The sequence below is a fragment of the Triturus cristatus genome, chromosome 7 (genome assembly GCF_964204655.1).
Source record: "Triturus cristatus chromosome 7, aTriCri1.1, whole genome shotgun sequence".
In the NCBI taxonomy this organism is placed as follows: domain Eukaryota; kingdom Metazoa; phylum Chordata; class Amphibia; order Caudata; family Salamandridae; genus Triturus; species Triturus cristatus.
In genome coordinates, this window is record NC_140590.1 from 1780678563 (window position 1) to 1780692931 (window position 14369).

General features: G+C 44.2%; 1 protein-coding gene across 1 annotated transcript in view; it reads right to left on the reverse strand.

Moving 5' to 3' along the window:
* Nucleotides 1-14369, reverse strand: part of LOC146813095 (putative DBH-like monooxygenase protein 2) — a 786120-nt gene that overhangs the window by 73963 nt on the left and 697788 nt on the right. The window contains exons 11-12 of the mRNA XM_085620073.1: nucleotides 12915-13045; nucleotides 2815-2920 (exon numbers count right to left, since the gene is read on the reverse strand). Of these exons, the coding sequence (XP_085476199.1) occupies nucleotides 2815-2920; nucleotides 12915-13045 (237 nt within the window). The remainder of the gene's footprint in view (nucleotides 1-2814; nucleotides 2921-12914; nucleotides 13046-14369) is intronic.

Here is a 14369-nt window from a genome sequence, read left to right on the forward strand (position 1 = left end):
GACCTCTTGTTACCTCCAGTAAGCCCAACACAGTGGGATTGTTGAGGTGGTCGGAGGCCAGGCCCCTTTTTCCACCACTCTGTAAACTCACCTCTCGGGCACACTGCTGGTGGGGGGATGAGGTCCCCTTGCCTCTTGAGGGCCTCAGGACAAAAGTGGAGTTTATCCCCCAAGCAGCAGTGCACCAGGAGGCGTGTTTGCAGAGTGGTAGAGAAAGGGGGCATGGCCTCCGACCACCCCTCAGCAATCTAGCTGTGTGGGACTTACTGGAAGTAATAGGAGGGCTAGTTGGCCCCCAGGCACCCTCAAGACCCAAGGGGACTTCATCGCCCAAATAGCATTGCTCCAGGAGCCACTTTGCAGAGTGGAGAGAAAGAGGGCATGACCACCAAAAACATCTCAGCAAACCCACTGTGTGGGATTTGCTGGAGGTAACAGGAGGGGTAGTTGGACCCCAAGGACCCTCAATAGCCATGTGGACTTCATCCCCATACTAGTAATGAGTCAGGAGGTGCGTTTGCTGAGGGGTAGAGAAAGGGGACATGGCCTGCTATTAGATCTCAGCACTCCTGCTGTATGGGACCTACTGGAGGTAATTGGAGAGCTAGTTGGTCCCGCAAGGGCATCTTTGTGGGCCAACTACCCCTCCTGTTAACTCTGGTTAGTCCCACACAGCAGGATTGCTGAGAAGTTGTCAATGGCCATGTGCCCTTCCTCCATCACTCTGCAAACATGCCTCCTGGTGCACTACTAGTTGGGGGATAAAGTCCCCTTGCTTCCAGAGGGACCTTGGGGGCCAAGAAGCCCTCCTTGTACCTCCTGTAAGTCCTACAAAGCGGAATTCCTGAGAACTAGTCGGAGGCCCAGCTCCCTTTCTCCACCACTCAGCAAATGTGACTGCTAGTTAAAAAACCATAGAAATTCACAAAAAAACAAAGGTTACAGGGACGTTAAAGGTAGGAATTAGCATTTAAAAAACCTTAGGAATTAACTGAAAAAAACAAAGGTTACAAAGACGTTATAGTTAGGAAATTGAATTTAAAAAACCTTAAAAATTCACTCAAAAAATCAAAGGTTACAGGGACGTTATATTTAGGGACAGATTTTACTCATACAAAACCAGAGAAATTCAGCCGTTATAGTTACCCAAGCGAACTATAACTTGAGCCGCCTCAATGCACTGCTTATTATCTAACATATTACATCACTCATGACGTGGTCAGAGACATCACCGATGACATCACTGATGACTATCCTTGTTGATGAGGGGTGAAACCCTAAAACCGGTCCTAGGATGCTTGTTTCTGGCCCAGGAAGAACCTGACCTGGTAGTTTGGGCTGGACTGTTCACATAGGGAGCAGGGTCAAGACTGATTTGCTTATGGCTGGGTTTAAACAGAAATGGCATGGGGAGCAAAAAAAATGGATTTTGACCCAGATCTCTGTAATGGGGTTGAAGTTTGACATTGTTCAACATTCTGTCCAATAATTGTTCTTTTTGCATTTGTCACCCCAAGTGGGATGGGTATGCCCAGACGTTGGTCCCGTGATCTCTATGACACTGGAGTCAAGCTATCCTGGCTGATGCGGGGTGAAACTCTGAAACCGGTCCTAGGATGCTTGTTTCTGGCCCAGGGAGAACCTGGCCTGACAGTTCGGGCTGGACTGTTCCCATAGGGAGCAGGGTCAAGACTGATTGGCATAAGGCTGGGTTTAAACTGGAATGGCTTTGAGAGCAGTAAAACAATGGATTTAGGCCCAGATCTCGAATGTTTGACATTGTTAAAAAATTTTGCAACTTTCTAAAAGTGGCATTTTCAGAATTGTAACTTAATATATAACTTTACCAATAAATACGATTTTAAATTACAATTCATTTGAGTGCAAACATGATTTCTCTATCTGTTCCCAATCTGTAGTTATTTATTAAATGTCATAAGGCAATCCAGTACTATTGGATAGGAGAGACAGCTTTATAACAGTGAAACACAACTTCAGGACTTTTTCATCTCTATGACGTATAAAACTTAAACCCACATGTCTTTCTTTGTAAAACTAAGCTCCCTACTCTGGGACCTGTTAGGGCCTAATTTAGGGGTGACGTATAAATATTAAAAAGGAATGCTTAGATCTGACGAAAGGTTCATTTTGCCGGGTCGAAATGCCAGTTTTAAAACTGCACACACATGCCACAGTGGCAGGCCTCCAGACAAGATTTATAGTGCTACTTTAGTGGGTGGAAAAGTGAGTGCTGCAGTTTACTTGTAGTATTTAATTTACAGGCCCTGAGTACATGTAGTACTATTTAGTAAGGACTTACAAGTGAATAAAGTATAATAAACAGGTGTAGGTCAATTTTACTATATTCTAGGGCGAGAACACACACACTTTACCACTGGTATGGTCATCCTTTTACAAATTACACACTTTCATGTCAAAGAAATACAACACCACAGATGCTGTTTAAATGAAGAATGGCAAACATTAGCTTATCCTGTACAGATTAAACGATTTGTCAATTTTCTTTAAATGAACACTGAAACAAGCAACATTTGATTGCTACCATGCCAAGACCAAAAAGTTCCCAATTCACCAGCTTTGAATTGTAGTGACTGCAAATTGGTACATGACACAAGATAATTGAACATAATGAACTCTCTTCATTAATCCCTTAGTTCAGGCTTTGAAACCTTCTATAAAGAATTGAACATATAACAGCCCAAGCCTTGCAGTTCTACATCTACAGTTTAATACATCCTCATGCACAAATGTACTTTTTTTAAATTCTTCATATGGAAATAGAAAACAACTTACATTAGAATGAAACACTACATTATACTGAAGTGTTTCCTTTGTTGCCTTTTGCAGCAGTGCAATATTATCAGGGGTCCAGGGTATAGAGTTCAAAGCATTGGGATTCCTGCAAAGAAAAGACATATTGGTTAAAAAGGCCATTTGGATTCCTATATCACTTTGATTAAGAATACCCAAATGATGGTGAAATGAACTACCAGGAGCTTTCAAACAAAGTCCCCAATTGGGGGCTCAGAGCCAGGGCGGACTGGCAATTCCAGGCACCAGGCAATCCCCCGGTAGGCTGGATGGGGTGGGGGCTTGTTTTATGACAGGGGACCGGTTCTGCTGCTGGGGGCCGATTTGGCCATGTTGGACCGACCGTGCAAAGTAAAGTCAAACATAACATTGCATTAAGCACAACCCTCCGTGACGTGACGTGACGTGAGCAGTGACCCGCCGGCCAATTTCAATTTCATTTAGGCAGCAGCAGACAGCCTACTATACCTGACTCTTTATAATTTATTAAAAAAAACCTGACCATGTGATCATTGATCATGATGAGTGACGTAGACGCGTGTAGCACGCAGATGTCACCGCCTCCGTGTCTGCGCGCCGTGGTTTTAGTTAGTTGTGGGGTCTGCTGCCTGGTGATGCTCATGCGCATTTGGCTCGTGCATTAAAAAGTGCGTGTGACTCTCTGAGGCAAGGTCGAGGAGGCGAGGCAGGAATCTCAGAGGCCAGGGAGGGACTGGGAAAGAGCGAGGCACCCCATAATTGTATTCCCCCTGTCTGGACTGCCGCCCGCAGGTGAGTCTAGTCGCATAAATTACATGCAATGCTTAAATCCTCCTGCTCCTGGCCTGATCTGATTCATCCGCGGTGGTGGCCGGGGCCTAGGCCCCTTTTGTTTTTTAGGTCGAGCCTAGAGCAGCGCATGCGCTGCTAGCTCGACGTTTAGTAAGGGAGTTTTCAAAGTGCTACCCAGAAGCTTTTCCTGGCCTCAAACTTGCGTGCATTCTCGCGTGCACGCACGCACGCAGCTGCCATCTGCCTTTCTTATCTCATTAAGCCTTGCGTGCGCCAGCCCATCTGCAGCTGCACAATCTGTTTCTTACTTCTGTTTCCCTTATCTCTTCCCAGGCCTTGTCTTATCTTGCACAGGGCCTTATCAGAGGTTTTATTGCGTTTTTCTTCTATCTCTTATCCGTACTTCCTCTTAAGCTGGTGCCCCGCATTCCAGACTATCCACGGATCTGGTTACTTACCCAAACTCTCCCTGATGTATTTACTTTTCTTGTGGTGTTTGTTGTCAGCTAATCTATTTATGTTGTTGACTTTTTACTGTATACACGACTTAAATGTTCTCTCCTTTAACTTGGATCTGTTTAGTTTTCAACGTGCATTGTGGTGCAAAGTTTTCTCAGTACTTTTTCATGGAGCACATTGAAAAGCAATTGTGCAGCTGAATGTGGATTCTCAGTTGTAGTTTAAATTGTAGTTTTATGGCAAGGGAAAGAGAGGTGAGTAAAGCCAATTCAGTGAAGTGTCCAACTACAAGAAAATAATCTTGCTAGCCGGTAATCCGCCACGTACAGCCTCAGACACCCTGGCTACCAGAGGCCTCTGGAATTCCGGGTCGTTGTGTTTCTCGGAGTTTTCTTTGTACCGAAGCAATAGAATCTGGTGTTTCAGTACCACTTGAGTCAAAGCAATGGGGCTCAGTACAACTTCATTTGAATAAATCGTACTTGGGCGTCATTTCAGCTGAATTTAAGTATCAATCAGTGTGGTGAACAGGAATTCAGTGCCATTTCAGTCAGAGCAGATGTGCGCTAGTTAGTTTAGTTGAAATGCCATTGGCTTAAATAACATTATGAACGCAACTCCCATAATGCCGCAGGTTTTTAAACGGAAGCTTAGAGCTGTAAACATGATGCTGACGGTGGCATGGAATGTACCACTACACCTGCATGGTAGCCCTTTGTTGCGAGGTATCAACTCAAACCCCCACAACAGAAAAAAACCCTTCCAATGAAAAACAAACATTGGCATAGCCAATAGGTCTCGCCTTTCGGACCTGATAAGTGTTTAGTTATCCAGCACAATATTTGGTGCAACAACATCACCTGTTGCATGGCTAAACACTTATAAGGTCCCAAATGCGAGACCTTTTAGCTATGCCAATGCTTGTAATTCTTTCTGGCCCAGTCGCAAGTTCCGTCACGTGGCACTGTCTGTTGAGAGTCACAACCAGGCGACAGTGGTTGCCAATGCCCCGGTGGCACTGTCTGTCGCAACCGGGGCGGGCCGGCCAGAAGTTGAATTATCATGGCTGCATGCTCATATTATTGAAACATCACGCACTGGCTCTGTCTTCCTGTCGAACTTAAGTAAGTGTGCATTGTGCAGGCCCAGGGCCTTGTGACATGAGAGATTGGAGGGTTTAAAACATTCACGCATTAAATCACATCTGACCCCACCACTCACTTACCATCTAAACCCTCACGAACCACACATAGTTATTACATCAGTGCTCCCGCGTAGTCATTGGTTAGTAGCACACCGCATTCCGTAGAGGGATGCGAAGACCCCTATGATGAAGGATGACACCAAGGGCCCTTTTGGTGTGTGAGGGGTATTTAAAGAACACAGTGTGCTCCCCACCATTGTAGGGACCATACCAATCTCATTCAGGTGGATTCCTTTTGTTTGTCAGAATTGTGGCCGTGGAGATCGAATCCACTTGTGTGTCCAGATGGACACTTCCTCTCTCCACTCCCCCTTTTGTTATATTTATTGAGCTGTAGCACTAGTCTTCCACAGGCATCCCTTGTGAAGTGTATTTTAGATACATATTGTTCATACTGACTGCTGAGACATGGTTAGATAAGTCCTTGTCGACCTAAGATTTCTCCAAATTAAATGCAGGTTTGATCTGCTTTATTACATCTAAAGCCATTTTTGTTGGCCCTTAGGGCTCACTCCACTTTACCACCGCTAACCAGTGCTAAAGTGCTTGCGCTCTTTCCTTTAAACATGGTAAAATTGGCACATTTAATTTACTTGTAAGTCCCTAAAAATGTGGTTCTACATCTACCCAGGGACTGTAAGTTAAATGCTCCTGGTGGGCCTGTAATACTTATTGTGCCACACACGTAAGTAACCTATTTAAATATGTGTTAAGGCCAGGGCCTGTTATTGCAGTCTGCCTGTGTAGTTGTAAAACTGCCATTTTGACCTGGCAATTGGAACCTTTTGCCAGGCCTAAAAATATTCCCTTTTACTACATATGTCACCAGGATGTCACCACTAGCGCAAGCCCTAGTAGTGGTTGCTAACTGTTGCGCTTGCTCGCTACACACCATGTGGGGCTGGTCTCACTTTTACTTTGTTCTCTCTGGTTCACTTCTCGCGTCTATTTTTGGTGTTCTCTGTAAGAATGTCTATGGGTACATATGACTGGGTGGGTAACCTGGTGCTCTTTAAGGTCATCATCTACTATTTACTGTGCTTTGAAAGTTGATACAATTGAATATGTAATGAAAAATGTGCTGTAAAATTCACCATTTTGGTCTGTCTTTTACAAAAAAATTCTTGGGGGGAGACCTCCCTCAAACCCTCCTAGTAGCGGTCGGTCACACTTGTTGCGCTTGCTCGCTACACGCTGGACGGGAGCTGGTCTGGCAACATTTGCCAGGGCTGCTTTCAGTTCCCATTTCGGCCCTGCTCAGAGCCCTGAAGTCCTTTAGCACCTGGCGGTATCTCCTTTCACTGAGACTAACAGTGCACATCAAAGGTGGACCACCTCCTCTAAAACTATCCTCATAATATGGAGGTCACTGAGAGATGGGCAGAGGCAGCACCCCCTACCTCTGACATGCTCTTTTTTACCTCAGAGGCTGCCCCCATGGACCCAGGTATAAGGGATCACAAAGACAGAAGAAGGCCTCTAACCAGGGCTCAACCATGTGCACCCCTGATGAGAGGCTGCAGGAAGCACAAATCACCGAGCCTGTAACGCAACTTGTGGTCAATGATGTCACTTCCACTAACCCTGGTGATTTATAATGTGGCAAACAGCCCGGAAGTGCTATTCTGCCATTCATGGCCTTTGTACCTGTAACACTACTTTACCCATGGATTTGCTACTCATTTTAACTGTCTTACACAAGATTCAATTACTTATATGTAAGAAGTCTTAAATATTTACTTCCTTGTTCAATCTTTCTCAGCCCATTTTTGTTAATAATGGAACAATTATGTAATGCTGTTATATTAGCAAAAACGGACCGTCGACTAATTGTTTCAAATATTTCTTTAAGACCTTTCGATATAAGCAGCACCACACTCTAGCTGGATTCATCATAAACATCATTACGACCAGACAAGTGAGGTATGTCACTACAGGACACTACAGGCATCTTTTAGAGTTTGGCAGACAGGGCATGTCACCACAGCCGAGGCAGAGTTCTATGTCCAATATCTAGAGTTAGAAGGATCTTCAGATTTCTGTCGTTGGTACCGCCGGTGTCTCCTTTGGTTTAAACCTTACACTGATGGCCTGTATCAGCCTTTCTACCCTATTTATAGCAGACAGTGCTTTTCTTTTTGTACCATCAGGGAAACCCTGGCAGTCCCAAATAGAAAAAAAGAAAAATAACGTTGACACATTTAGAGAAAGCACCCAGTATTCTGGGTCATCATTGTTTTGTTTTTCAAAAAATAGTCCCGCTTTGGGAGTTTGTTTTTGTAAAACAAAAAAGTTGGGAGAATGGCAGCATGAAAAATGGCATCCACTCAGCAAACTTACAGCGCCTTCAGAGGAGCCGCCACGGTAGAGGCTCCTTTAAATGAACATGGAGATCCACCAGGCCTGCAGAGATTTCTAAATATGATGTGCAGGGCCATTGGCTATTTGAAAAATGTAAAAAAGACTGATTATAAAATTCACTCCAGTCAACACATAAGGGACTCTATGTTGATCAGTTTGGAGTGATAGTTTGATAGGACTGAAGAACAATATTTTTACCTTCATAGCCACCAGGTGGATACTCTATCTAACCAGAGATTCCTTAGTTTGCAAGTTTCTCTGCAAGCTCTGCACTGCATCTGAAACTTTTTCAGAAAATAATCCCATACGCCGGAATATGGTATTATCAGACTGCACAGCATTTTTGCACTGCCTTCAGAAGTGATGGCAATAAGCCAAATATATGAGTCAACCCGAAGCACTGAAATCAATTTTCTTTTGATACTCTTGTGAGCCTTTGGGCATGGATCAATTATGACAGATTACAAACATGACATAGTGGAGGACCTAACTTGGGGCCTTTATTGGAACATAAAAGCTCACTCCACAGAACGGACAGCTGGGAGGGTGGTGAGCAATCTGCAGTAGGGGAGAGTATCCACTAGAAAGAGCATTACTGAAGGTAAGTTATTTGTTCTTTTGATGGCTACTTCTACCTGAAGATTCCTCACTCTGTGAATAGATTTGAAAGTAGTATCCCACAGATGGTGAAGGATCTGAGGGATGGGCCTTTAATCAGTTCTGCAGAACCGTGGGGAAAATGCCCCTGCTTACAGACTTGAGAGTCGAGACAGTGTGGGCGAATGTGTTGACAGATGCACATGTAGAAGCCTGGAATATGTCCCCCACAGAACATGCTCCCCAGTGCCGTAATGATAGCCTTGATTATTGAGGAAGGGGCCAAAATGCCATCAGGAAGCTTTTTCTCTGCCAAGGTACAGCACATTTTTAGACACAGGATGATCCATTTTGGGAAGGTTTGTTTTGAAATGGCCCTTCCTTTCCTAGTACCACGGAATCTAGCAAACACTAGTCATCCACCATTTACACCATATTCAGTTGTATGTTGAAACTAAGGGCCCTCTTCAAATCCAGCTGATGCAGCCTTTCAACCTCTTTGGCAGGATGTGGAAGAGAAAAGTAGCTAGAAAGTGTGCTAGACTTCCACACGTATAAGGACCACACTACTGTTGGCAGAAAGAAGCCGAAGTTCAAAGCACCAAGTTGTCAGGGAAGACTGTGATATATGGTGGGTGTGCTGACAGCACCTTTAGCTCACTGACATGGAACACAGATGTCTTTGCAATAAGGAAATCATTCACAATGCACAGCTACATCAGAGAACAGCTATGCATAGGCTCAAAAAAGTGTATATCAAGAAAGTGAAAACCAAGTCAAGATCCGACTGTGGCATGATTGAAGGTGCAGGAGTAAGCATATAAGTATGCCGTTTCAAGAACCACATCACAAGAATAACTCAAACAACACAGCTTGGTGAGACAAATGAAAAAAGGCCTAAAGGGGTTGAAAATAACATTTTAATATGCTCACAGCAAATTCTTGCTGGGCATTCAAAAAAACAAACAACAACACCTCAGATAATTTGGCCTGAAGTGGATCAGTCTGCTGGTCCTCACACCAGGCTACACACGTTTTCCCGGAGGCAAGAATACAATTATTTAGTTCATTAGTTCCAAGCCTCCAAATTATGTCTACTAGTTCTGAGGGCAGATCAAAACTACTGAGTTGGTTCTAATCAAAGGGATGTGGGTTGTGAAAGTTTGAGTGTAGAAAATGATTTACTGCTGAGTCAGAACATCCCCCTGAAGTGGTAGATGGAGTGTAGGTTAAAGTCTCAGGCTCAGAAGATTTTTATGGTTCAGGGAAGGCCTGGCTTGGCATTTCGGGCTGGACTGTTCCCATGAGGCACAGGGTCAAGAATGATTTGCATAAGTGTGCTAAAGAATGGTGATGGATTCAACAAAGATTTGTGACTGGGGGTGAGTGTTTCAGCGCTCCGTTCATCATCTCCTTGGGGTTGCATCAGAAGATTGGAGTACCATTCTCTGGCTTAATACAGGGCAGTCAAAATAGGTGAACCTGGTCTCTCCTGACCTTCAAAACTGAGGAAAGAAGAAGCAGCAGGGGAAAGGCATGCAGATTGAATGTGTATCCCAGAGAGCCTTGAGGCAGAAACTCTAGTGTGCAGGAAGCATGACATGTGTTCTCTGCGGTAGCACAAAATCAATGCAAGGCATTCCCCACTGACCAAAGAGATGCTTTGAGACACTTTCTGGTGCCAATACCATTCATGCACCACCAGATGATGTTTACTCAGCTCGTCCACCCTTACATTGAAAGATCCCACCAAATGATAAGGAGTCAGAGAGATCCCTTGGCAGTTGAGCCACCGCTAGAAACTTAGGGCCTTATTACGAGTACGGCGGTCCTGGGACCGATGTACTCACAGTGGCAAACACCGCCACCACCCCAGTGTTCTGACCGCCGGATTATAATGGTGGTGGTGGGACTGCCACAGGACTGCCGCACAACTTGGATCAAAGATCCAGCTGTGGCGGCAGTCTGCAAAGGGCCTGAATATGCTGGTGGTGCTGATGCTTGCACTGCCACCCATATTACATGCAGGTAAGGGGGCCCTAACAGGGCCCCTGGCTGAATCTGGCCATGGGGGTGCGTGCAGGGGGCCACATGTTGTGTCCCCTCTTAAATTGCACCTTCATTTCTGCACAGTGTGGCTTGAACAATATGGTGCATGCCACACCATGCACAAACGTGCTGCAGGCTTTCTCATGGTGGCAAATGCTGTTTAGGCTCTCCTATGAGCCTACCATACCCACTGCCATGAGACCACCGCCACACCACTCAGTCATCCTCAATTTAAATCATAATCCTGCAGGTGGGTTCACCACGGGCTTGGCAGCAGTCCCAGATAAAGACAGCCAAACTCAAAAATAGACCCTTAGTGCTTCCTGGCACAGTGCTGTCAAACCAATGCCACCCTACTTGTTGCAGTACCAGTGGCGGTTTTGCTGACTGTCAGGAATGGCCACTGATTAATTTGGATGCATGGGAGAAAAGTCTTCAGGGCTGAATAAATAGCACTCAAACTGAAAATCATTTGACTTGAGCACAAGCTGAAGGAAACATCTGTGACAGGATGGACATATGAAACAATGCTTCCCTTAGATGCATGGGTGGAGAGGAATTTGTCCATCAAGGCCAAAATGTTTAACATACCATTCCAAAGGAATCTGTTCAAGAACGAAGCACTAGAATCAGTAGGAGCCTGACATCTTTCTCAGGCATTAGGAAGTAGTGGGAGCAACATCCTGCACTCTTGTCTACCTCTGGGACACTCTATGGGTGCCTTGTACAACAGATAACTTCTTGGGAGAGAACAGAAGTATTATCTTCCAAAATCAGGAGAACATGAGGGGGATAGATAGGAACAGAAGGGTGTAGCCATGTTGGATGGCCTGTGGAACTCACTGGTGTGAGGTAATCCCAAGACAGTCACATAGAAAAAGCATATGCTGCAGTTATGGCAGGTGTCGAGGAAGAAAAAGATTGCTGTCCCTGCTGATGGCTATGGCCTCTACCACCACCACATGCAGTGGGGGCACAAAATGCTGTGTAGATTGTTGCACATGCTGCAAAGACTGTGTTTGGCAATAAGCAATGTTACTCTGAATTTCCAGTATTGTTCGTGGAACGGACAGTCTGGAGATAGCAAGCCCGACTAATGGCCCTATCACAGGGATCTCCTTGAAGCACTAGAGGGCAGAATTGGCATTCACTCTAAAGGGCATTTTGCAGGCAGATTACAATGCAATGGTGTATAGTATGAGAAAATGAGAGAGACCAGGACCAGAAGAATGTACCATGACCTGCCTATTTTGCACACAATTTAGGAAGCCTGCAATGAGGAGGCCACTCAGGTCACTCTAGAATAGTGATTTTTGGATAGTAAGGTTTCTCAGACCTGAATAGAAAATGATACATTTGGACTGTTTTGTGAATGAAAATGGTCTGCAGAGTTTTAGCTGGCAGAGTCATGATAGAAAAGGCACAGCATTTGATTACAACAATCTTTGCAGTGGTGCTGGCAGTGCATCTTTAGGCCTATTTTTCTAAATTGTTTTGAGGTTTTTCTTTTCTTTAGCGATAATATGCCAGCCTGGTGCTGGTTTGTATCCATTCTATTTACAGGGGCTGACGACAGCTGGTGTTTTTTGGAATACCTATCAGAAGGGCGTGTCTCTAAACTGAGATAGATGTTGGGGTTCGGACTTATACATGGGTGAGCTGGCACCTTTTTGCACTCCTATTGGTTACCAGATTGTCTAGCTTTGGCTCCAGCTGGTGTGACGAGTGTCGGTGTCTGATTAACATCAAATCCAGGTCAATTTGCGTGCAGATGAATATGCATTTATAAAGCGCATGACTACCAGAAGGCCTCCCAGCGCTAGGAGCAGGGTCATCTCAGTCCTACAGTTAGGAATCAAGGAAACAGAAAGGTTTTAAGAAGTTTGCGTAAGGATACATAGTTGTCGTCTCTGTCCAGAATCAGAAGTTCCAAACATAGATTGCTTATCTTCACCACCCTAGCTCCACCCATGGACTGCCTTCCCAGGGCAGAGTAACACAATGCAGCGTTTTGAGCTATGTTGCATTACTCTAGATTTATCAATCCAGGCAGGGTCACAAAAGATTGCCTTGTTTGGCTTGATAACTCTAACTTAAGAATTGTGTCGCTCTTGCGCACCATTGTGTGGTGCAAGAGTGGCACAACTCTTTAATAAACATGCCCCTCAGTACTGGAATGACACTTTTCCCAGATATATGGTCAAGGGCCAAGCCCTCTTGATAGAGCCTTATAAAGGAAGGACAAGACAAGTAAGGCAGGTCATATGACATCGAATCTATTTCTTACTGATAACATTCATTACTCCAACTTCAGTTCTAGGTCCTCATGTCCCTATCTTCCTCTCTGCACACTCCCTTAGGGGTTGTGCCGTCCATGGCTGGTGTTAGCGAGATGAGGATGAGCCTTCCTTAATAACAGATGGAGTTAAAAAAGAAAGCAATAGTAAATATGCTTTTCTCTAAAATTCTAAGTGGAGAATTCACTTTTTGAGTAAGGGCTACAACATAACCTGTCTCAAAGAGGGGGATACACCTCACAGAGCAAAGAGCCTGACTGAAAGATTTCAGCTTGGAAAAAATAAAATTAACAGAAGGTTAATTGGTTATCTACATCAGATACAAGGTGAGTGCATACACATACCTGGTGATGTCGAAGCCAAGGAATTCTGAGACAGGGCTGTAATCTGGGAAGCTCAAACACTGAGCGATGTCATTCCTGGGGTAGTAGAAAAGGTAAGCAAGGCACATCTCATCAGTAGTGCTAAGACCACCCTGGAGGGAGACACAACCAGACAAGACTAGTCAGGCAGGTGCAGCTATTCCAATGCATTGACATACGGGTGATGTGACTTCTACCTCTGGCACACAAGGGAAACAAATAGGTTAGAAAGTGGCAGGCAGTGGCCACAGACATCAGTGCTGCTTGTAATGTGCCTGTGCCATAATATTTTTCGCTTTGCCTCATAACTGGACCTCTATGGTGGGATTCCAGTTCTTTATCACCCTGTACTCATAGGTCTCAGTGTGAAGTGGAAATTTAGCGACAAAGATTATTTTGCAGTGTGATGTTCCATTCCTATGGCCAGCTTTAAAACAGTCCAAATGATTTTCAAAGCACCTATGGCCCTCACAATAGTTCTCCAAAGACAGTCCCAGTTTCTTCATGCAGGTGCTCTCCCCAAAGAGCATCTGCTGCTGCCACAAGAGTAGAGAAGCAAAAATATTTAGGAGGAGGGGGGCCTCAGTAGTCCTTGATCGATAAGGTCACTATAGTCCTTGAGTCATCTTACCAGTTCTTTATTAGTTCACCTCTTATATTTCTTTAAAAACAGCCAAAGAGTTACAGTCAATGTATTTAGGTCACTGTACCTCTTCAGGGCTACAAGCGACATAATTCTATAATTAAGAATAATTATCAAAAAATACACATGAACATATAAAAGGTGTGCATTCAATCATTTTTAGGTCCATTTAGGACACATGTAATGAGGTGAATTGGAACACCGAACATACAAATTCAATAGACATCCCAACAATATTTATGATCATTAACCTCCTTCGTTCAACCCTGCTTTTTATTAAAATGATGTTCAAAATATAATTTCTAACCGCATCATGGCACAGCTATTTTTATACATAGGATAGACTGCAAAGAGTAAAGACTATCTTGGCATACAGAGATTCTTATCCTTTAGAATGCAACTAAGCACAATAAACCATACGTGCACTGTATTGTTCCATCAGATTGAAACCATTATTGGGTCACATTGGTCACCTTTTGCAACACCTGTGATAGATTCTATTTAAATGAAAGCAATTAGTAGATCACTCTATCTATTTCCTTATTTGTTTAAGGTCCTCACAAATGAGTAAGGAGTACTATTCTCCAGTTTTGTATAGGAGTGGATCCTAGCTGGAGAATCCCTGGCTTTAGAAATATGGGTATTGGTTCAGTGAGCTACAAATGTAATTCTCATTAATGCATCTCCCTCTAACTCATCCTGTCTTTTAAAGCAAGAGGGAAAGGGTCCTTTGTCCTCTATTAAGGAACCATGATATTAGAGCATGAAAGGATGCACAAGTCACTTTGGGCCAT